Raw genomic sequence first — 25,106 nt, forward strand, 5'->3', positions numbered from 1 at the left:
TGAAGTCCTCGTTTTCCTGCTGCTGGGAATGGTGATAAATCATTTTCTCTAATGCATATTTTTCACCAGTCTCCAGTATCCTGTTTTCTGCAGAGGCTCTGTTCAGATACTTTTTTGTGATCAACTGCCTATAAACTTCTCTGTACTGTCACTGTACTCTCAATTTTCAACCTTTCTCTGCCTCTAATGGTTGTTTTGTTTTTTTTTTGTTTTATTTTGTTTTGTATTTTTATGAAGTGTAGTACACACACACACTTCCTGTAGGAGCCTGTCTGAAGAGGAAGCATTTGGTCAGAAACAACACTTCATGTTCATTTCACCCAAAAGGAGAGGAATACACCGACCAGCTGCTTCATTCAGTACAACTACCATTGAGCTACATTCATTGTCCATTTTATCAACTCCACTTATCATATAATTGCACTTTGTAGTTCTACAGTTACAGACTGTAATCTGTTTTTCTGCATAATTTGTTAGCCCCCCTTTCACTGTTCTTTCCTAGTCAGGACCACCACAGAGCAGGCATTATTTGGGTGGTGGATCATTCTCAGCAGTACAGTAACACTGATGCGGTGGTGGTGTGTTAGTGTGTGTTGCGCTGGTCTGAGTGGATCAGACACAGCAGTAGTGCTGGAGTTTTTAAACACTTCACTGACACTGCTGGACTCGAAATAGTTCACAAACCAAAAATATCCAGCCAGTAGCATCCTCTGGGCAGTGTCATGTGATGACTGATGAATGAATAGCAGATGAAGTCTCTTGACTTTACTTCTACAGGGTAGAGCAAGAAGGTAGATGTGTCCAATGGAGTGGATATTAAATGGACAGTGTTTAAAAATTCCAGCAGCACTGCTGTGTCTGATCAACACACTGGCATGCCTGCCACCATGTCAGTGTTACTGCAGTGTTGAAAATAAACCATCATTCAAATAATACCTGCTCTGTGGTGGTGTTTGAAAAACAGGGTAAAAGCAAACTAACAAATTACGCAGAGAAACAGATGGATTACAGTCTGTAATTTTAGAACTGCACTGTGTGCCTAAATGATCAGTTGAGCTGATAAAATGGATAAAGGGTGTAGATACAAGGTAGATTTACTTAATGTATTGGCCAGTCAGTGTATACACGTATAAATATGATGTTAGAGGTTGAAAAAAAACTGAAAAAATCTGAATAGTGCTATAGAATTTATTAGTCCAAAGAAAACATGAGTTTCCCAATCTGTGTGGTGTCTCGAGATTTTCAGAGCAATATCGCTGCTGGACTGAAAAAAGGTGAAGTTCATTGAATTACATCTTTAAAGTTATTCAAGCGTTGTCTTTGAGGAATTTAGTAGCTTTTAAGCGACTGGGTGGTAGCCTCATTTTGAAAAAATCGTCAACAATATGGATCCTTGTCATGTGTGATTGGCAGTTCTTGACCATATTGATCATAGATAGACGTGTTCTCTGGTTTTAACAATCACTGAAAAATGTTGGGCTTTGTGTGGATTTATGTAAAATATGTCAAGGGGCATATGAATAAAATGTTTTACATTAAAATATGAATTTATGTAACACATTTTCTTCATCTGCAGCCATTTCTCACATTTTATTACATTGCATCATTTTGTTTGTGTTACTGACTTTAGCCCTTTTAGAAGTTCAAAACTACAGCAACTTTACAGTGCAGGCAAACTTTCACATAATCCATCTGAATGTTTGTCTTCTAAATCTAATGTAGTGGTGGATATAGCTAAAGATGAAGCTGGTGATGGATGGATTCTGTTTCATTTGTAATCTGGCACTGAACAAACCAGCGAGATTTTCCAGTTTTTGGCGGAATGCTTTATCTGATGAAATGAAGGAGGAGAGCAGTGTAATCTGTGCGGATGAAGATGGAGAGTGTGTTTTGTGTTCTTCTTGTTTCAGCCAGGGCTAACATCAGAGGATTGAGGTGGGGTTAGCTGGGGTTTGGAAGTTGAGATAAGGTACAGACAGAGGAAGGAGTGTTTTTTTTAATCATTTCAAGTTTTTTTTAAGTTTTAAACCACTGCTGGGAAATACAATTGTATTTAATTATTTACAAGATGTACTAAATGTATTGCCCTCAGTAGCTACACTTTTATTTATTTATGTACGTGACCAGATCAAGCCATGGTACAGCTCTTTTCTCTTTACACATTGAAGCTTTCAAAAATTGGCCAAAATTAGCAATATATTGACCAACAGGTCCAGGCCCTAGGGAGAGTTAGCACCCCCTCGACTCCGGCGTTAGAGCACTTACAGCGGGGCGAATGGGTGACAACTCGGCAGTCTAGCCGGAAAGCTAAGGCTAATGTTAATGCTGAGGCCAAAGCTAGCCCACTGGAAAACCACACTCCTCCGATTCGCGTGTCAAACAAGTTTGCCCCGCTCATTGAAGCATCCACTGTGAAGCCTGTTAAAAGCACTCTGGTCATAGGAGACTCGATTGTTCGAAATGTGAAGTAGCTACTACTTTAGGGGTGTCAGCGGTTACAGTTAGATGTTTATCGGGAGCCAGAGCGCCGGACATTAGTGGCAACCTTAGACTCTTAGATGATAAGAGATATTCGAGGATAGTCATTCATGTAGGGGCCAATGATATCCGTCTGCGGCAGTCTGAGGTAACTATGGCTAATATTAGAGAGGTGATTAAACAGGCCCAGACGATGTCCGATGCCGTAATCTGCTCTGGCCCCATCAAAGATCTTAGAAAAGGCTGTGGCCCAACAACTTAGTTCATATCTACACAAGAACCATATATATGAAAAATTTCAATCTGGATTCAGGCCACACCACAGCACTGAGACAGCTCTAGTTAAGATAACTAATGAGCTTCTTCTTGCCTCTGATCAAGGCTACATATCTCTCTTAGTGCTACTTGACCTTAGCGCGGCTTTCGATACAATAGACCACAATATTCTCCTAGAGAGGTTAGAAAACATGGTTGGAATCACAGGGACGGCCCTATCATGGTTCAGATCTTACCTATCAGAATGTTATCAGTTTGTAAGGGTAAACAATTTATCTTCCAATTATTCAAAAGTGAGATTTGGAATTCCGCAGGGGTCTATTTTAGGACCTTTATTATTTACACTATACATGTTACCGTTAGGCACAGTTATAAGTAACCATGGCATCAACTTTCATTGTTATGCAGACGATACTCGACTGTACATATCAGCCAAGCCTGGTGACAAATACAGGTTAAAGAAAATGGAGGACTGTGTAAAAGACGTGAAAGGCTGGATGTCACGTAACTTCCTCCTATTAAACAGTAACAAAACAGAGGTTCTCCTTCTGGGTCCAAAATGTGCAAGAAGTAAATTACCAGATTTAATCTTAAATCTCGCCAACTTTCCAGCCACACCTGGCTCAGCAGCAAAAAATCTTGGCGTTATAATAGATTCAGATTTATCATTCGATCAACACATAGGCAGCATCACTAGGACAGCTTTTTTACATCTTCACAACATTGCCAAGATAAGAAATGCCCTGTCCCTGCGTGATGCAGAAACACTAGTACACGCTTTTATTACTTCTAGGCTAGACTACTGTAACACGCTACTGTCAGGATGCACGAGCAGGAATTTAAACAAACTCCCAACTAGTACAAAACGCCGCAGCCAGGTTCCTCACTAAAACTAGAAAAATTGATCATATTAGTCCAGTGCTATCATCACTTCATTGGCTGCCTATTAAATTCCGTATTGATTATAAAATCCTTTTATTGACTTATAAAGCCCTACATGTTCTTGCTCCCGAGTACTTACAAGACCTTTATGTAGGTTTCAAGAGACTTATTATATAATATCTTAAGTTACATAATGTGAAGCCAGCCTTATGTTATTGATTCTTGCAGTATCTCCGTGTGCTTTCTATTACTTTGGGCTCCAATATTTTGGATACGTTCGTCTGCTAAAGGACTATATATACATTTATATTTATTCAAGTATTTGTATCCTACAGTAGTGTTGGTTTTTAGTTTTAGAAGTGCTGATGTACAACAGCTAACTTCTTCATATTGTTTTGAAAGAACAATTAAAAAATTCATAAGATAAAAGAAAAAAAAATAATAATAAAAATTCAAGAGGAAAAAAAATCATATAGTTCCAGCATTCAAGAAGCATCATCTGATACCATGGTATGTTTGAAAAGTGCCATGATAATGAATTTTATTAATATTGATCAGTACTATTGCTGATCACCTTTACTCATACAAAACTGGCTATCACTTGATAACAAAGATGCAGTGGTGTAAATGAAAAATATCATGTTGAATTTAGCACTGATTTTGACTGAATGCAAGCTTAAATACCAATTCATGCCATGATATATTTAGAGAATACTGTGACATATTGAATTTCATCAGTACTGTCCATCAGTAATTCCAACAACAAAAACAGATTTTGTTAGTTCCCTCACATAGGACACTTCACATTTATACTCCAGATTGACACCCATAGAGGGCTGATTTTTCAGTGCCTGACCTCCTGACTTTGAAATGTTTTTCCTTCTGTCTACCAGAGGCTGACTTTACATGGTGAAGCTTTGATATAAAGAGTTGCACAGTTTCTGTACCTTACCTACATTTAGTCAATCAGCCAAGACTATTTTGGTGTCCAAAGTTTGTTTCCTTAGTTTTAAACTGAACCTATCAGACTGACATTGCAATACATCCCCAAATCCAATGCAATACATCCCCAAATCCTCTCTTAACCTATTTTAATCATACCCAGGTCTTTATTAAGGACATGCACACATGTTTGATGTGGTTTAGGACACAGTATTACTTACTGTAAGATATACAAATAAACAAAACATCACAGTGTAGTAGAACATTGCGGTCAACCATTGTATGTTTTGTGCCAAATTCTGACTCCATTTTTTGTGCGCGTAAAGCACAAAGGCATATAGATGCTACAAATTATGTTTTTGATTTATGCTGTTCATTTTAATGAATAACTTAAAAATTCTAATTGAAGTTACACATTTACAAACATGTTTATAAATAGAAACAACAGAAATTGCAAATGTACTTTAATTTTCTTCACCACTGAGCTGCGGCCCCCAAAGTCCCCTATGGGGGTCTTTGGGCCACAGAGCGAATGTCCCAAATTGGCCTGGTGATGGCATTTAATCAAAAGTAAAACTTTACTAGTAGAAACACTTAATTTGCCAACATTCTGTTAGTAGTTTTTCACTGAAACATATCACGCATTGTGGCACATATAAAAAAAGACCTTCAGACATATTTCTGGAGATAAATACTGTATGTGGGCCTTCACTTGGACAAGATTAAGAATCCTTGATCCTGCATGCGTAAGACAAAGTCGGATTCTGTTGGAGGGGTCAGAATTGAACAACACCTGTTGTTTAAAGTGGCTGCCCACTGTGTTCATCTAGTTCACATTGAGTTATACTGTGCTCTGAGCACTCATTGAAAAAATGTAATTAAATTTCATTAAATTTGCACATTTTTATAAATAGAACTTGAAAATGTACTAAGGCTGCATAACATTCAATAAGACTTGGATTTGGTTTGAGTGAATCCTCTCTGTGTGGAGTTTGCATGTTCTCCCCGTGTCTGCGTGGGTTTCCTTCGGGTTCTCCTGTTTCCTCCCACAGTCCAAAGACATGCAGTCAGGCCAATTGGACATGCTAAAATTGCCCCTAGGTGTGAGTGTGCGAGTGACTGTCTGTGTCTGTCTCCCCTGCGATGGACTGGAGACCTGTCCAGGGTGCATCCTGCCTTCCGCCCGATGACCGCTGGGATAGGCTCCAGCACCCCCCCGCGACCTTGAGGGAGAAGCGGCTTAGAAAATGGATGAATGGATGGTTTGAGTGAAGTTTTGCAGATTTGTTTACAGAATGCATTTAGGTAAAAAAGCTTGAATGCTAGTGTTTGTTAGCTACATTAGGGTCATAGCTTCAGTCATATATAGAAGCAAACTGTGGTCACCAAATTATTTGGTCATGTCTTGGTTAATTTACTATATATGAGGCAAGTGTGACATTGGTAAAAGAAGCCTGAACCCATTGATACCTTCATATTATTTGAAACTATAGTGGTCATATCACCCTCTACCTTTAATGTAGTGTATTGTAATTTGTCAGAATGACCATGAGGATTAAGTATCACTTCAGCTTTTCTTCATAATCAACATCAAAAATGACTAATGAACATTGTTGACTATTCATTGCAGCCCTGTTGCTCCGCAGAGTTAGTGGGTTGGGTAATCTTTCTCAGTAATCTGGAACAAAGCTTATTTATATGTCAAATGGACAGACCCACCTGATTGAAGGCATGTTTTTTCATCACCTTAAACACATCTAAACATGTCCATTTAAATGCTTGAAATGTGTTTTTTCAATGGTTTAACCCTGACGTGAGGTGTGTTCTGATTGGTCATTTGGTATTGAATGTTTAGTCCCATGATGCACCTCTTTTCGGATGGTCCTCATGAATGGATAAAGTGATTTAAAATGATGAATGGACTGAAAGATGTGTTGACAGTGATAAATGGATGAATGGAAAACAGATGGAGATGGCGGGACTTGTGCACGGCCCAGTTAATCATATGCAGCTGGGCACAAATTAAATGGATTTAGAGAGAGAGAGAGAGAGAGAGAGAGAGTGTGTGTGTGTGTGTGTGTGTGTGTGTGTGTGTGTGTGTGTGTGTGTGTGTGTGTGTGTGTGGTACCACTTGACTTCTCTCTCTGATCATCCCTAATGTGTATGAAATTTACTCAGCTCACAATCAGCAATGTCACTGTACCCAATACGACCGGCTTACTGCCATCATGCCTCATAAAAGCACATTAGAGTCAGACAGACACATTAGAGTCAGACACGGGGCTAAACACAATGTCCTGTGAGTGACTGCAGGGTAAAATGACATGTCTTCAGTCTAGAGGTTGTGGAAGAACTGTGAGAAACATGCAGTGCGGTGCAAAAGTCAAAGACCAGTCAAAATGACCATTAAATACAATTAATTTGTTTTTCAGCATCAGACAAAAAGCATAAAAGAAATATTTAACAGAAAATTACACAGAAGCCTCAACAGCTAAATATTTAATGTGCCCAATATTTACCTTTTTTGTAGCTTCCATTTTTTTGGGAGCCTTTCTTTCAGTTATTAAAAAAACTGACTGCAGGTATTTTCCACACCTCTGAAGTTCAGTCTTACAAGTTGGTTATATTTTCTGCTTCTCACTATCCAAGTAATCCCAAACACATGGGCTGATGTTGAGATCTAGTTTCGATATCCAGTCTATTGTTCTGAGAACACCAGCAGCTTCTTTGTTTGATTTTCAGTTTTTCTTTTTTTGTTTATTTCCTTTTCTCAGTAGCAGCTGACTCATATTATTGAGATGTCTTCTGAACTCACTTTATTGAGTTGTCTTCTGAAAGGTGAACAGAAACACCTGTGGATTTTCTGAGATCTGAAGCAAGAGTGGAGCTTGATTTTTGAAGTTTGAAATCTTAAAGCTGAAAGCTTTAACTGTTTATTTCGTGGTGATAGTTTTGGTGGCATTCCAGATCTTGCACTGCTGTTAGATTGTCTCTATAACATGTAATAAAACAGAAAAAAGCAAAAGTAATCACTATTTATGTTTGGTTCCCACACATTTTCTGTGTCAAAATGCCACACAGATTTCATAAGGTTTTCATTATTACCCTATCATGAAATTGGTCACAATAATCAGATGTAGCTATTGGGTTTATATCAAGAACTGCAACTTTCACTTTTACCATTGCTACCAAGTTAGCACATTAAATAAGCTCACTAATAAAATAATGACCACTACAAACTGAGTAACATATGATATTGTTTGCCTATACTGAACTTAACAAATGCACCATCACATCCTGTACCATGACAGACCCTGGCGTTTGAACTTCATGCTGATAGCAATCTTGATGGTCCTTTTCTTTTTTGGCTGAGCATCGTGACATCCATTATTTCCATAATTAATTGTAAGTTTGACTTGTCAGGCCACAATACATGTTTCTACTGTGCATCAGTCCATTTCAGATGAGCCTGAGCCCAGAGAAGTCGACAGCATTTTTTTGTTTCAAGTTTGTTATTTGCACAACATGTCAGGACATTTATGCATTGAAAGTAAATAAATAAAAAATAAAATAAACAAACTGAAATATATTAAGTGTGCAGAAAATATAGAGAAATATACAAAAAATATAGATAAATATACATTTTAAATTGACTTAGTGTTGCTGTTGTTGTTATTTAAAGTAACTTAGTGTTATTCTTTAAAGTGGCTTAGTGTTAAGGTGTTATTGTCCATAGCAGAGATGATATAATAATAATAATAATAATAATACAGAAAAAGTGACTGAGTGAAATGGTAGTTGGACCCACAGCTTCACAGCTTGTTCAGAAGCCTGACAGCCTGTGGGTAGGAACTATTAATTAGCCGGGTTGCTCCAGCCTGGATGCTGCAGAATCTCCTGCCTGAAGGCAGGGTGGTGAACAGGCCCTGAGCTTTTTTATCTTCCTGAGGCAGCAGGACTGGTAGACGTCCTGTAATGCTGGAAGTTTGTTGCCTATGATGGCTTCTACCATCCTCACCACTCCTCCAAGGGCCTTGTGGTTGCAGGCTGCCAGACAGTGATGCAGCCTGTGAGGAAGCTCTCTATGGTGCATCTGTAGAAGTTGGTGAAGATCTGAGGAGGCAGACCAAACTTCCTGAGCCTGCGCAGGAAGCAGATACGCTGACGGGCAGATCTCACAATAGTGTTGGTGTGGTGGCACCAGGTGAGGTCATCAGTGAGGTATATGATCATCTCCTTTGTTTTGCTGATGTTGAGACAGAGATTGTTGTCATAGCACCACTCTGACAGAGCGCTGGCCTCGTCTCTGTAGGCTGTTTCCATCCATCACAGTCAGTGAAAACCTCAGCCAGCTGGTTGGCACATGCTTTAAGTACACGGCTGTGGATGCCATCGGGACCGGGTGCCTTGCGTGGGTTAACGGCCCACATTTCTGTATGCTGTTGATATATGACTTCCACTGTGCATAGTACAGTTTTAACTTAATGATGTTTATTGACTACAGTTTTTGAAAGTATTCCCAAGCCATTGTGGTGATATCCAAGCATACTAGTGCTTTAATGCAGTGCTGTCAGAGGGCCTAAGGTCACAGCATTCATTTGTATTTTTCAGCCTTTTTTTTATGTACAGAGATTTCTCTGGATTCCCTCAATCTTGTGATGATATTACACATGACAGAGGGTGAAATACTTAATATCATTGCTGGGGAACATTATTTTTAAACTATTGGACATTTTTGCTAATGCTTTTTTGCAAAGTGGCAAACCTCCACCATCTATGCTCATAAAGAATTTGAACTACCCTGCATGCTCCTTTGATGCTTATGCGAGTGCATCACCTGTTTAAGATAATTTTAAAAAATATTTTACAATGTTCCTGATCTTGAATTGTTTCTATCCTGACTCACAATGAATGTATATTTATTAAACACAATGAAGTAGATCATTTAAATCATTACATTTCTTTGTCTTTTTGTTCAAATGCAAGTTAAAGTAGATTTATAAATCACTACTTTCTGTTTTGTATGCATTTTATGTACTGCCTCAACTTTTTTGAAATCAAACCTCCAGGGTGAGCATTATTCTTCATCTGATGGATTTGCTGCAGGCTCTGTGTAAGATAATGTGGCTTTTGGGTGCAAGACAACAACAACAGATTCATCATTCATCCACCCATTTGTAGTCCATTTCTGTTTGAATTTAGTTTGTCCACTTACCCTCTTACCCCAAACGTAGTCAGTCACCCCACCAACTAGTAGTGTGCGAAGTACATGCCTAATCAATGACATATTTGCCTCAAACCATGTCAAGTTAAGCATTCTGAAATAGACTTGCTCATGTGGACATACTATTATCTCTAAAATATCAGAGTTTGTGTGTGTGTGTGTGTGTGTGTGTGTTGTCATTTTTTAATTCAATCCAAAACCCAGGATTTATTAATTTAATCAATTTGCTGCCACCTCAGAGATTCACACTTCTACTTGCAGAATATACTGCAATTAGTTTTGGGACTCATACAAGGTTGTAGCCAAGCCAACTCTTTATTTCAGATAATGATTGTAGATGTACCAGGGATGTAGATCAAAGTGATTACTTGTGCAGTTTTCCAATAAAGGGCTTATTTTGCAATTAATTCTCATTTTTACTTGTATTTGATACAAGTACTTAAGTAGGAATTTACTATATACTTTCCAGCCCTGACTGTTTCATACAGTTCACAGCATGTGGAAGAAAAAAAAAGTTTAAACTGAGGATGGGTCCTCGGTGGGCAACTGAATGAGAGAACTTTCTGCGCTGAGCTGTAGATGTTCATTGTTGTCTACGGCTGCAAAGTACTAGCAAAAGATCCCCCTTATGCCATCCATCACCTGTCTGTAATAAGGATGGCTTCTTCCTGGTCACTCATCCAACATGAACAAAATGCTAGTCTTGGCTATAAGCCTGAAGCTATACAATACTCAACACAACCTGAATGTGAAATGCATTTATTATTAACTAGCCTATTCATTTTTATATATGTCGGTATGTATCGTCTTTTGCGTTCTCTTTTGCTTCCTGATGTTTACCTACTTGTCACTCAGATGCGTTAACCGCTGAATATTTTGAATATTGTGTTTTCTAGATCAGTTTTGATGTTGTGATCCCATGTCTGACCAAACAGGCTCTGTATTTGACATGGGAAGGGTAACAATATGTTGTATGTGATGAATCCGTTGTCTAGCTAATCCTCTAAAATAAGGCTGACAATTTATACACAATTTATACAGTGCTGCTAAATTATACACTTATAAAAGCTACTTCACTGCTTTACTGTTAACTCAGAACTGTACAGTCACACTTTAGTCACATTTTTACATGGTGATGGAAAAATATCATAAAACCCTGAGTAATGTTAGCCAGTGTCACGATTGACCCCCCCCCCCCCCCCAGTCCTTGTTTTGATTCTTCCCTGTCCTGCCCCCTTGTTTCTAGACTCCACCATTGATTGGTCCTCACCTGTTTCTTGTTATCCACCTGTCTCTTTAACCTGCACCTGTATTTAAGCCCTGTGTTTTCCCCTGTGAGTTGACTGGTCTTTGTAGTGTATTGTACCGTTTGGTGTTTGTTCTGCTGGCATTCGTTGTTTGTTTAGCCTGTTTTCCTTTTTTGTAATGTCTGTTTCTTATTCTATCCATGTTGGCTTTCTGACCCTGGACTGTCTAGACCCTGAGAATGGATTCACCCCTAATAAATCTTGCTTCTCTCAGCACATGCGTCTGCCTCATCATCACACCCTGGCATTACACCAGTACTACTAGATACTAATGCTAATTTTCCAACGATTCTCCTGCAGCTCCGTGCACGTATTCAATGGCAGTTTTAATCGGAGTTGCTTGTTGGTCAGGCACTTTAGTGTTGGTGTTTCTAGTTTGTGTCAATATCTCATCTCTTTCAGAGCTCCACCAATCAACACATAGCCAAGCTTCCAGGCTACAGTCCAATAGACATTGAGATCATTTTCATATGCGAAACACACCTATGATAGCCTCATATAAGCTTATGTGAAGCACAACATGTGGGCAGGACCAAAAATAATAATGTCCAAAAAGTGCTGATCTTTGCATGTTAAAAGAGTATTTATTTGAATCAGCCTTTAACTCTCACTAAGACCCAGCTTCAGGAGGGTTCTAAGGGACATGCTTCCACTATCTTTCCCAAACACAGTCAGATTATCCTGTAAATGCCAGGTGCAATGACATCGAGTACACATTTCACGCTTTGTAATTGCTAAAAATATGGAATTGCAGCAAGAGTTTCAGTGCATTGCCAACCATTTCAGTGTTATGCTTTTCATGCAGTCTTAAAGCAGCTGCCACTGGTGTCAACCCCTACTTTTAGATGACCCTGTGCTTGTGCCTCAGTGACCTCTGCTATGAAAATTTGTATATGCACTGAACATACCATTGAAAATAATTTATATGTGTTTGTGCATCAGGAGCATGAGTTTGTTCACCTGAATGGACCCACTTTGAGCTCTCAGAAGCCGCGTGTATTTAAATGCTCCAGCTGTGACAAAGCCTTTGCCAAACCCAGCCAACTGGAGAGACACATCCGCACACATACAGGTAAATAAAACATGTTCATACACCCAACAGGGGCATTTCTTCTACAACGGGGAATGTTGTAGATGTCAGGTGCCGTCCTACTTGTCTTAACTAGCATTAGGTAGATAGTAGACAGAGAGGTCTGAAACTCAGTAGTGTCTTTTTAAGATTCACAGTGGGCACAAGTAACAAGACTTCTCAATAAGTAGTGACTAGTTCTTAGCTGATCTCAGAGCAGCTGTGATGTGGCCCTAGAGGTAAGTGCCAACTGTGTTACATCATAGCTCTGTACCCGACGAGTACAGAGTACACAGTACATGTTACATGCCTTTACATATACAATTTGAAAATAATCAGGTGTGCAAAAGTCATTTTAACAAGGGATAGATAGATAAATAGATGACCTACTTGGAGTCTTAATAATCTGTATAGTGAAAACTTTACCTGACTCATTAAATCTGGTTTGATGAAATCCAGAGTAGACTTCTGGCTGATAACAGAGTATACGTCCAACACCATATTTGACACAAAGGTGCTACTGGTAACTTTTACAGATTGTAAACATGAGCACCACCTCCAAAGCTTAAAGTCCTTCTTATTGGAGTATTTGTTTATAGAAAAAAAATGCAAAAAATTTTTTTGCAATAAATCAAGTAGCATTGGTGTAAAGCCTCTGTCCAAAATATTTTTGGAAAAAAATATGAGATCCTTAAATTTGAACTAAAGTCTGTGTGATCTTGGAACATCCCATAAAAGTCAACTTGAAAATATCCAGTTCTCAAGTGACTTTAAAGAACTTTTTGCTTAGCAGGGAGCTTTCCATGACTGGTAGAATCATTATATCAAAAGTGGAATGACTGTTCAAACACAAGGTTTCTCCTCCTGCTTCAACGAGAATAGTTTTAAAAAGTATATATCATACTTCATACTTAAACATTAAGATGTAAACAGTCATTTATAGTGGTTGGATGTGAAATGCTCCATTCTAGAGAAAATTTCCTGCAGTGTTCACACGGGTGGTGTCAGGAACCAGGCACCTGAAGCATTAATGCCTCAAAGCTGCATCACAGAAAACCATTACATGAAATGCTAACGAAGACACTGCCTGAAGCCTGAGGCTTTATTTAGTTTTTAGATGTTTTTTAGGCTAAAGTCCATTTATGCCAGAGAGGAATTCAACAAAATAAATAAATTTAAAAAATAGGCAAAGAAAACTTTTTTTAATGTATAAAACTTTACATTTATAAGATCAGAAGACACTTGTAGGTTTGCTGGTCATTTTGGATGGTAGCTAGAATGGTTATACTTGAATATAATATTACCTATTGACCAGGTAACTCTGAGTCTGAGTTTCTCTGCAATCAACCATTTCACACCATTTCACACCATTTCACATCTCAATGACTTCATGTACCTCCCAGCCATTGAACAATTCAGAGATATTGAAGAATTAATGGAATTCTCCTTTAAATTGTACATCTCTACTGCTGATACATTGTTCTGTAGTTCAGTTTTGTTCAAGTTAGTTTCCTTTTAAAGATTAGGACTAAGAGTGTGTGTGTGTGTGTGTGTGTGTGTGTGTGTGTGTGTGTGTGTGTGTGTGTGCGCATGTGTGTTATATGCAGGTGAACGACCCTTTAAGTGTTCGCAGTGTGACAAGGCATTCAACCAGAAGAGCGCGCTACAAGTCCACACAGTCAAACACACAGGCGAGAAACCTTACAAGTGTGAGGTGTGTACCATCAGCTTCACACAGAAAAGCAACATGAAGCTGCACATGAAGAGATCACATGGCTATGGTGAGTATATAACACACACACGCGCGCACACACACACACACACACACACACACACACAGCTGTCTTCTACTGAAGTAACAAAATATAACAAATCTCTTTTGTAATTGAGTATATTTCATCACAATAGAACTTTGAGTAGAATTAAATCATAATACTTTTACTTGTATTTATTTCAAATGAAACCTTATGATCTTCATTTTCAATAATCTTTTTTCTTTCCAACCTGAGAAAGCAATTCGCTAAAAGTGAAAAAGCTACTGTGTTATTTTGCTGTTTCTTCATATTTTACTATTTCTTTATATTTTGTTCTTTTAGACATGCTACTTGCATGTTGAAAGTTGCATGCAACAACTTCCATGCAGCTTATAGTGCATAGTAATTCAAAAACAAAGCTTCATGTGACACTTTCAGTTTAGGGCTGAAACAGAATAAGCAATTTTGTTCACAGTAAAAAAAATCTAATATCTGCTGTTGATTTTATTTTATTTGTTTGTATATATTTTCAAAGTGATGTCCAAAGTGATGAGGGTTACAACAGAGTGCAGCAATTATCTTATAGTTCTTTACCTATGAGGGCAGATAGAAACAAAATAGTTGTGGCTGAAAGTTACAAATGAAGCTGTGCTTTCCTAACATGAAGGCTAAAGCAGTCACCTATGTGACTCTGACTTAGCTTTCACTACCTAGCTTACACACACTACCTTTGACCATCGGAAGAGAAAACCTGCTTATATCAATTGTAAAACATCAGAGCGGTCAGTAAATAGTAACTTTCATCCCAAGTTGGTGTTTTAAGAAATCAAACTACTCCCTGAGGACATACAGTTCACAATGTAAGTGATTTTTGAGAATGAGCTGACGTTACGTCGTTATGTTACATTACTAATATTAGTCACTGGAATATAAGCCATATCAGTTTCCTTAATTGGAAGTATTTAACAACTACTTCAAAACTAGTGATGGAACTAGTAACTAACTTCAGATACAAATCCTGGAAACCTGTTCACACGTAACCCATCTAGTGAACTAGGATGTTAGACTAGTTAAAGGATGCTGCAGCTTCAAGAGCTATAAAGGTAATTAACATTTCCTGTAGCATTTCAGTGATGTACAGGGTGATGTGACTGTGTTTTCCAAAGTACGCTCGAGCCCATCTGGCATTATTTAACAAAGTAGCATGACCGCTTCTCATTCAGTACCGTCTGAAGGCTCAGAGGTTTCTGGACTTTACGTTAGACCTAAATTCTTTGCAGCCTTGTGGTGTTATTATTTTTCTGTCAGTGCCTTCCTTTTTCTAACATCTACAGTGCCTTAAACCTACTGGCAGCTGTGGTAAACATGCACAAACATTTATTATTGCTACTTCAGCATCAGGCATTTTTTCTCCAAGGAAATATGAATTTAAAGTACCTCAGAGTAATTAGTCATATACTTTTTAAATGAACAACTTGAACTATTTGCTTAAAAGTTTGTAGACACCTGCTTGTCCACCATGTTTTCTTAAATTAATAGGGAGTTTGTGCCCAATTTGATTCAGTAAACAGTTTCTACTCTTCTGAGAAACCTTTACACATTGCCATGAGGATTTGACTGCATTCAGTCACAAGAGCATTATTTACATCAGGTATTAATGTTAGATTATTAGATTTGGATCACAAATGCCACTTGAAATCATCTTAGTGGTACTGAATGCTATTGCAGTTGTTGCTACAGTAGCATCCCTACTACATAAGTAAGCTATTTTCTTTTTTAAATGAGTATATGATTTTAAATGGGGTTAATTTGTTCAAAAATATGTGCTTTCCATTAAAGTTAGTTAGTTAGATCTCCACAATGCTTTCCTTTGCTGCAGGCACAGAACAGCACAACATAGAGAGAATTCACAATACAACATTTTAAAAATGTATAATTGCTGAAATGTATCATCTCCAAGACAAAAACCCTTTAGCTTTCACCAGAACCTATCAAGTCAAGTAAAATATTAGTAGGTTACATAGCCCCTAACTTTCCTGCAGTTATTCTAGCTAATAGTTTTTAGTGGCTTGGGAAATAAACATGATCAATAACTATTGATAACTACATTATTTCTTTCAATGCAAAGTTCTCCTATACTTTAAAAGACTTCCAACTTGCACCACTTTCCACTAGTGGGGCCTATACCATTTTCAAAAGTTTCCTATTTTCATTGAAGTGAAATTATAGCTAAGCAGCTACTCGATAGATTAATTTGTTGCCAGTAATGTTTTGTTGGTTAGTTTTGCAGGCCTAGTTTCAAATAAAGTTTCCTGTTGCTCAGAGCAAACTACTTAGACTGCAGTGTACATGTGAGGTAACACAGAGAGTGTGAGGTTCCTTCCTATATCACTTTGGTTTGTGTGTTTGTGCGTGTCCGTTGTGTTTTTCTGCCTGAGGCGAGTGTTCATTATACAGCAGTGCACACACATGCACCTCAATCTCAGCCAGATTTCCCTTCGTTCTGCCTCTGACTAAAGTGCAAATAACAATGCATTTGACTTTTTTTTTTTAGAAAATACTATGTCTTACCACTTGTTTTTGTATTGAACGTGTTGTAATGAGTGGACAAGGTCATGAGCGCGTGTTTGTATGGGTAAAAAGAAGGTGGTGGTTAGGATAATGGCTCAATACTGGTAGGTAACAAGGACAGTGAGTAGGGTGTCAATGGGCAGTGGTTATACAGTACTGTGCCAAAGCCTTAGGCACCCAAGACACATTTTCAAAATCTATTTATTTGTGTAGTTTGTGTTTATTTGCTGAGAAAAGTATAATTTGAATAAACAAAATGTATAGAATATTAATGAATGATCTTATATATATATATATATATATATATATATATGGTGTGTTTGTTTAACCATTTCCAAACCTCTGCTCAAGGAAGCCCAGTATTATATGTAGTTAAAAAGCAACTCTTTGGTTTGACCAATCAGTGCTTCAGTAAATTGTGCTCATGATGTAATTGATGATATTAACAAGTCTCTGTGGCGGCTGTGAAGGTGTCAAGGGAAAATATGGACCCAAGAAATTCTTGTTAGTTTTTATTGTTTTTATGTTTATTTGAATTATGAATATGACTTTATTCTAATCTATATTGTGATAAACTCACTGCTGAGGGAAATTGTTTAAAAATTTGCTTAGATGCCTAAAACTTTCGCACAGTACTGTATGCGCAAGTAGGCAGTGATTGTGGTAATAATTGAGTGGTGATTATGTTCATTAGTAGAAGTTGATTAGGGTAATATGTTGGGTTGTCCAAAATACCTTTTTTTTTTTTCTTTTTTTTTTTGTCAAAAAAAACAATAACAAATATTTTTTTCTTTGACAACGATTGTAGTTTTGATTTGGTGCTTTGCTCCACTGGATAGGAAAGGAAGGCTGAAAAAGTTGTTGAGAAAATCCAAGTCTGACGTCTGCATCTTCATCTGCTGTAAAATATGAATTTCTAGGTTAGATGCTTTACTCACAGAATGCTGTCTGCCAGGTCTGCTGGCCTCCCTGAGTGGTGCTCCATATTAGCTGATAGCCTTGTCTTTACAAAAGTGAAAACGAAGTGAGACACTCTTTTCTATGAAGCTGAAGTCAGCTTCTTATTTGCCAGTAATGGCTGAACCATTTAAGGTAGAATGGGAAAATTCAAACAAGAAGCTGGCAAAAAGGAAGCATCCAAGCTCATCCTTTTTTTGTTTCCTGGTTTTGCTATTACATTACTAAGATGTCAGTTAAAAGTGTATTTAAAAAGTATAAATAGTAGAATAACAATATGCTGACAGAATGTATTGTGGGTTGTTTGTTTCATTCATACAAGGACTTTTATGTTGAAGAGCCTGAGTACAGGTGGAATGGTGGGTTTTCCGGAGTAGAGCAGAGTGGTCTGTTTTTAGCTGGTAACGCTGGAGAGGCTGTGTTTCTTCTCGCTGTGTTTGGCACAGTTTTCAACAAATTAAAAATATAGCTGCGTTATGGAGAGTAACTTAATTTAGCCAAAAAAAGAACATCCTTATCCCAGAAAACGGAATACATACACACACACACAAAAAACTGAATCGTCGAATATTGAATGTTATTGTAATGAGTGGGTGGTGATTAGGGCAATGAGTGAGCAGTGATTGTGGTATTTAATAGATTGTGACCAAGGACATGAGTAGGTGGATATTACGTTAAAGAGCAGGTGTTTGCTACGGTGATAAGTAGGTGGTTGTTAGGATGAGAAGTAGGTGGAGGTTTAGGGTAGCAGGGACAGAGTTTAGGATAATAATGGGCAGTGATTGCAAATAGGCGCCGATTAGGGATGGGGAGGGGGCGGGGGACTTGATTCTTAGATGCATCACGGACGTGGACAATTCTGAATCAATTCACAAATGTCAAAAATATTTAACTTAGAAAGTAATGTTCACAGAACGCAAAAGGCGGAACTTGGAAGTGCGGAAGTGCAGCACCCAGACAGTCTGTGGCGGCACATGACAAAAACACCACTGGATGAGTGAAAAATCAGACCGGCTTTGCATTAAAAGCTAGTTTAAGTCAGGATTCACAACCCAAGTTGTTAAGAAGAGACATTTTGTCCTTTCAACAAAAGTCAGACCTCCTTGGGAGTCACAATATTTGATGTCCAGTATGTCTCAGTGTGTGCTGATGTCCTAGCATTCTAGCAAAATATAAACAAAAATGCCGACTTACTTTACTCTGCTTTAAGCTTTAGCTATATCCCCCTGCTTTCTGACAGGAAAATCCTCCTCAAGTAGTTACTTGTAAAATGTCTCTCAATGTTTGACTATTTTATGATGCTGAAGTTGCTTCTCATTCACCAGCTTCTTGTTCGAATTCTCCCGTTCCACCTTAAATGGTGTCTGAGGCGCCAAAACGTAAACGCAGCACCATTTAAGATGGAACAGGAAATATTTTGCTTTAAAAGTACAAAGTTGTCATACAGTGAAAAAATTATGGTAATTGTTATGGTAATTATTGGGTTATGGCCATTAGTAGGAAGAAGGTAGTGGGTGGTGAGTAGGGTAATGAGTGAGCATTGATTGTGGTCATGAGTGGGCAGTAATTAGGATAATGTAGGTGATAAATAGGATAATTATTGAGGTTTTGGAGAGAAGCCATACTACACGGATTATAGAACTAGTCCTGAAAAAAATGACTTATGCTTGGAGACATTTCTGAAATAATAATGAATCTTTGAGAGGCATCGAGTACTCAGAAGGAGGTGTTTGTGTGATTCTGTTAGTGAGACGGAGAAAGAGACATTAGTTTTTGTTTCCTGTCATGTTTTATCAGGTGCGCTCTGTTCATGACATCTCATTCTCATGACATCATTCTCCTCTATATGCACCTCTGTTTCCTCTCCATAACAGAAGCATACTGGAGAATGAGGTTGAGTTGATGCTGTGTAAATTGATGAGAGTTGAGAGGCCACTCCAGTTCATTTGAGAGGAGTAATGAAGTGGTTTTGAACAGGATCATCTAATTTTTTTTATTCTAATGGGCCCTTTCCACTGTCCATACATAAATATATTTAATAATACTGAGTGCTTTTGTGAACACTGTTGTGAATGGTGCGACAGAGGATAGGAGTGCTATGAGAGCAAAATGACCTCAGCAGAGCCTGATTACTGGTGCTGCATGACTGAGCTGAGTGCTATTACAACTGGCTACGTTGTAATAACAACAGAAAAAAATAGTTGACACAGATAATAAAAATAAATACCATCAATGAATAACAAACAAACAAAAAATAACACAGATGATAACAACAGGTGCTAACAACAGGTGCTGTAATGAGTTAAAAAATCAAATCTGTGTTGACACAGATAATCTGTCACGATTGGCTCCTCCCAGTCCTGTCCATGTAATTGTGTTTTGGTTTAGCCCATGTGCGTTTTGTTTTGGTCCAGCCCCTTCGTTTCATGACTCCACCCCTGATTGTTTCCACCTGTCCCTCATCAGCCCTGTTGTATGCACTGTGTTTGCCCCTTGTGTTTGCTGGTATTTGTTGGTTGAAATGGTGGTGTTTGTATTGGTCTTTGTACTGTTATTTGTACTGTTCTGCTGGTTTGGTTCTGGTTTCTGTCATGTCTGTACCATTCGTGTTGGCTCTATGACCCTGGATTTGCCCATAATAAACGTCGCTCCCCGTTACATAATTATACAATTTTTGGGTCAATATCAATATAAAGTGCCTTTTAAGTCCCCAGCATAGTTGACCAAATTTCATACAAACATTGTGAAATATTTGATGTTTTAAATTTTACTTTGAATGAACACATTATTATGAATAAATAGGAACACTCACCTTCACTTTAAAATACATTTTGTACCATTTTGTTTGATGTGACAAGTGGGGATTTTGACTTGTCTGAGGTGCTGCATGGCATGGCAGTTTATAACAAATTAAATGGTCAAATAGCTTTTTCTAAATTTTCCAAATTTTCTTACATCTTTTATAGAGGTTTGTTAATGATTTAGGCATGTCCAAAAATTGCTGCCCACAATGTTATCTTGGGACATTTAACCCTTAAAGAAAGTGTCCTATGGCATCAGTGACATCACAACCTTCAATTTATTTTATCTTCAATAGGCTGAAGACACCTGCACCATGTTCAGTTATATTTTCAAAAGTATTGTCACCCATCCAAATCATTGAATTTAGTTGTTCCAATCACTTCCATGGCCACAGGTGTATAAAACCAAGCCTCTAGGCCTGCAGACTGCTTCAACTAATATTAGTGAAAGAATGGGTCGCTCTCAGGAGCTCAGTGAATTCCAGCGTGGTACCATGATCGGACGCCACCTGTGCAACAAGTACAGTCGTGAAATTTCCTTGCTACTAAATATTCCACAGTCAACTTTAAGTGGGATTATAACAAAGTGGAAGTGATTGGGAACGACAGCAAGTTCTGCAGAGTCAATCTGCAGATCTCCAAACGTCATGTGGCCTTCAGATCAGCTCAAGAACAGCGTAGAGAGCTTCATGGAATGGGTTTCCATGGCCAAGCAGCTGCATCCAAGCCTTGCATCATCAAGCGCTATGCAAAGCGTGGAATGCAATGGTGTAAAGTGCTGCCACTGGACTCTAGAGCCGTGGAGACTTCTCTGGAGTGACCAATCACGCTTCTCCGTCTGCCAATCCAATGTATGAGTCTGGGTTTGGCCATAGGAGGAGACCATAGGAGGGCAACAACCCAGCAGCAGGACCACTACCTCCGCCTTTGAGAAGGAGGGACAGGAGGAGCACTGCCAGAGCCCTGCAAAATGACCTCCAGCAGGCCACAAATGTGCATGTGTCTGCACAAACGGTTAGAAACCGACTCCACGAGGATGGTATGAGGGCCCGACGTCCACAGATGGGGGTTGTGCTCACAGCCCAACACCGTGCAGGACGCTTGGCATTTGCCAGAGAACACCAGGATTGGCAAATTCGCCACTGGCGCCCTGTGCTCTTCACAGATGAAAGCAGGTTCACACTGAGCACATGTGACAGATGTGACAGAGTCTGGAGACACCGTGGAGAGTGATCTGCTGCCTGCAACATCCTTCAGCATGACCGGTTTGGCAGTGGGTCCGTAATGGTGTGGGGTGGCATTTCTTTGGAGGGCCGCACAGCCCTCCATGTTTTCGCCAGAGGTAGCCTGACTGCCATTAGGTACCAAGATGAGATCCTCAGACCCCTTGTGAGACCATTTGCTGGTGCGGTTGGCCCTGGGTTCCTCCTAATGCAGGATAATGCTAGACCTCATGTGGCAGGAGTGTGTCAGCAGTTCCTGCAAGATGAAGGCATTTAAGCTATGGACCAGCCCGCCCCTTCCCCAGACCTGAATCCGATTGAGCACATCTGGGACATCATGTCTTGCTCCATCCACCAATGCCACGTTGCTCCACAGACTGTCCAGGAGTTGGCAGATGCTTTAGTCCAGGTCTGGGCGGAGATCCCTCAGGAGACCATCCGCCACCTCATCAGGAGCATGCCCAGGCGTTGTAGGGAGGTCATACAGGCACGTGGAGGCCACACACAATACTGAGCCTCATTTTGACTTGTTTTAAGGGCATTACATCAAAGTTGGATCAGCCTGTAGTGTGTTTTTACACTTAATTTTGTCTCCATTAGTTAATAAATTTTCATTTCCATTGATGTTTTTTGTGTGATTTTGTTGTCAGCACATTCAACTTTGTACAGAACAAAATATTCAATGAGAATATTTCATTCATTCAGATCTAGGATGTGTTATTTGAGTGTTCCCTTTATTTTTTTGAGCAGTGTATATAATCGATTAATGACATTCTAATAAAACAAAACATTTGTCTACTACTAACTTGCTAATTTGTGCCATTGAAATTACAACAAAAAACAAACTGGACACAGAAAATTATAACTGATGATAACTGATGGATGATAACAGATGACATAACTGATAAAAAAAACAATTGACATGGAAAATAACAGATTTCCACAATGACTATACAGATTCAGTAGGACACAGTATAGCAGAAGATGCAGCGCCGAAACAATGAAGGCCGTAAAAGCGGTCAAGTTCTGAATTTGACTGTATGCCTCCGTCAGTCTTACCATCTTATTTTTTCTCTCTACCTCCATTGTTTAGCAGAATGCAGTAAAAGTGAAGAGAATTTAGAGGGTAGGGGTGTTTTATCAGATGTTAACAGCAGGTAAAAGTAGACAGTTCACCTAAGCAGTTTGATTCTTCACCTGACGCTCAGTGAGCCCTGCGAGAAGCAGCCTGTTTCCACTTTGTGCCAGCTGCCTTCTGGAGATCTGGGTTTACCTTTCTGAGAATATCTGTAGGACATTCTGTACAATGTGATTCATCACCGAATAGTGAGATTTTAATTTTATCACAGTAACTGTACCATAGTTCTTTATTATTTTAGTTATGCGTCTTATTGGTTGACTGATTGAATTCATCTTAAGACACTGACACCAATCGTGTGTGTGTGTGTGTGTGTGCGCGTGTGTGTGTGTGTGTGTGTGTGTGCGTGTGTACGCATCTCTCAGGTAAACAAACGGATGCAGAACGAGATGTGGGCAGAGAGCAGGAATGTGTGCCTGAACCACCACAGGCCACATCATCAAGAGATGAAACCTCAGCAGAACTGGAACCAGCTGGAGATTGGCAGTGTCCAATTCCCAGCGTCTTCCCATAAACAATAAGTACACATACTCTACATAGAATAATCCTCTGCACATTCTAATGCACAATTACTGTTTATTTGCTGAATAAAACATAAAACTTAAAATATGGCCTGTGCAAAAAGCACATTTCAGTATGTTAAACTCCATATTGCCATGTTTGTTTTTTCTCTGTAGAGTATGTGTTAATCAATTTTCACTTAGAAAATCAACAGAACATGTGATTTGATCAGAGGGGTAGCCTTGTGTTAAATTAGCAGACTGACACTGCAGCTCCCCTTAGCCCAAGCTAAATGACCCTCTCTGTAAAGCACTCTTGAAGAAGTCTCTATGGATCCAAAAGGCTACAGCAGTTCTGGTATGTCAGCATCCTTTTCCTTTTTCAATCTTGGGTTCGCATACCCCCACCCCAACTTTAAACACAGTACCTGTTCTGCTTGTTTGAGTTTCTGTGTGCACTGAAAAGTGAAAACAGCCAGAAAGATTTTCTTTAAAAACTCGATGTAATTGAATTATAGTTGTATAAAGTGTTTTTTAACTAGTAAACTTAAATGTAAATAGATTCTGGATGTAGAACCAGCTAACTGAAGTTTTCATTGTCAGCTATGTTTAACTGATGGCTTTGTCGGTGTATAAAGTTTAAGCTGTATACTTTGTGGCATACATGTATTTTGTAATGTTCAGAAGTATTTAAGAATAAATTTTTTTTAAGCAACTGTTTGATTTGATCATTCTGACATTGTACTGGCTTCCTCCAGGTACAGAGAGTGAGATCCTAAATCCATCCTCATAAAGAAAATACATAAACCCTAATAACTAATCTCTAATTAAATCCTATAACCCCATTTGCACTAATAAACATAATTTACTACATGCTATAAGAAACCCTATTTACTAAATCTCACATTAATAAGTATCTACTGAATCCTACGTTAAGGGACATTTAGTAAGTTGTGTTTATTCAGTCCCTATAAATCACACACGCATATATATATATATATATATATATATATATATATATATATATATATATATATATATATATATATAAAAACCCATAACTATTAGACCCCATATGAACTCATTCATAGGGTCGGGATTTAATGGAATACAAGCATTGGGAATATGTATTTAGTTCAAGTTACATTTTGTAAAGGCACTATTCAGAACATTCTAAAAAAATACTTTTAGAATACTGAGCCAATAAAATATACATTCAATCTAAATATAAAAATTGCACACCATCTTTAAAAGAAACACTATCCATAATAACTATTTTATAATCAGCACACTGCATATAACAAACATGCCCTTTACAAATACTGAAGTTCCTAATAAAGCCTGAGTACACCGATAAATCAAGACAATGAACCAGTTATTGATCGCAGCGATACTGATCTCTTTTGAGAGATGAACAAACTTATAGGTAGGGAACATGTTTGCAAGTGCTGAGCTTAGCATTAGTTTTGGAAAACTGGAAATACTAATTTCTCTTATCAATGCCTTACTCTTTGTAAGTGTTTACAAATGACCTGGAAGTAGCTTCCAAAGATCTAGTTTTTAGACTTTATTGCAAAATACAAGAATTTAAGAACACATTGTTACTGCAAGCTGTATTGTAAGTTACTGTAAAATTCGGGTGTCTGTATTTTATGAAATATGACCATTTACTTGCATTTACTACTATGTCAGGCTGTTGTGAATTCAGATCATTATTGCCTGTTCATACTTTACCATACAGTTGCAAGTGTACTTGAAATTAAGATTGCAATTAATATTTAACTCAAGAATTAGTAAATCCTACATTTGCTACATCCTGCACCAGTCTTAAATAAATAAACTCTAATTATAAATATAACATTAATAAACTGAATTCCAATGATATTCACTTAATCCAGCATCAATTAGCTTTATGTACTAAATCCAAAAATTAAAGAGCCTTACTTCATAAAGGTCTTATCAAAAGCAAAAACTGCTTAGACCA

At 38.3% G+C, this 25,106-nt stretch overlaps 1 protein-coding gene across 6 annotated transcripts in view; it reads left to right on the plus strand.

The window, feature by feature from the left end:
- The window catches only part of LOC108441788 (zinc finger protein 236), a 113,397-nt gene extending 89,560 nt beyond the window's left edge, over positions 1-23,837 (plus strand). For all 6 annotated transcript variants that reach the window (XM_017721494.2, XM_017721495.2, XM_017721491.2 and 3 more), the window contains 3 exons: positions 12,052-12,181; positions 13,786-13,959; positions 22,988-23,837. In XM_017721494.2, coding sequence (XP_017576983.1) covers positions 12,052-12,181; positions 13,786-13,959; positions 22,988-23,136 — 453 coding nt within the window. In that variant the 3' untranslated portion in view covers positions 23,137-23,837. The remainder of the gene's footprint in view (positions 1-12,051; positions 12,182-13,785; positions 13,960-22,987) is intronic.
- Positions 23,838-25,106: the final 1,269 nt, after the last annotated feature.

This window comes from Pygocentrus nattereri, chromosome 19 (assembly GCF_015220715.1).
Source record: "Pygocentrus nattereri isolate fPygNat1 chromosome 19, fPygNat1.pri, whole genome shotgun sequence".
In the NCBI taxonomy this organism is placed as follows: domain Eukaryota; kingdom Metazoa; phylum Chordata; class Actinopteri; order Characiformes; family Serrasalmidae; genus Pygocentrus; species Pygocentrus nattereri.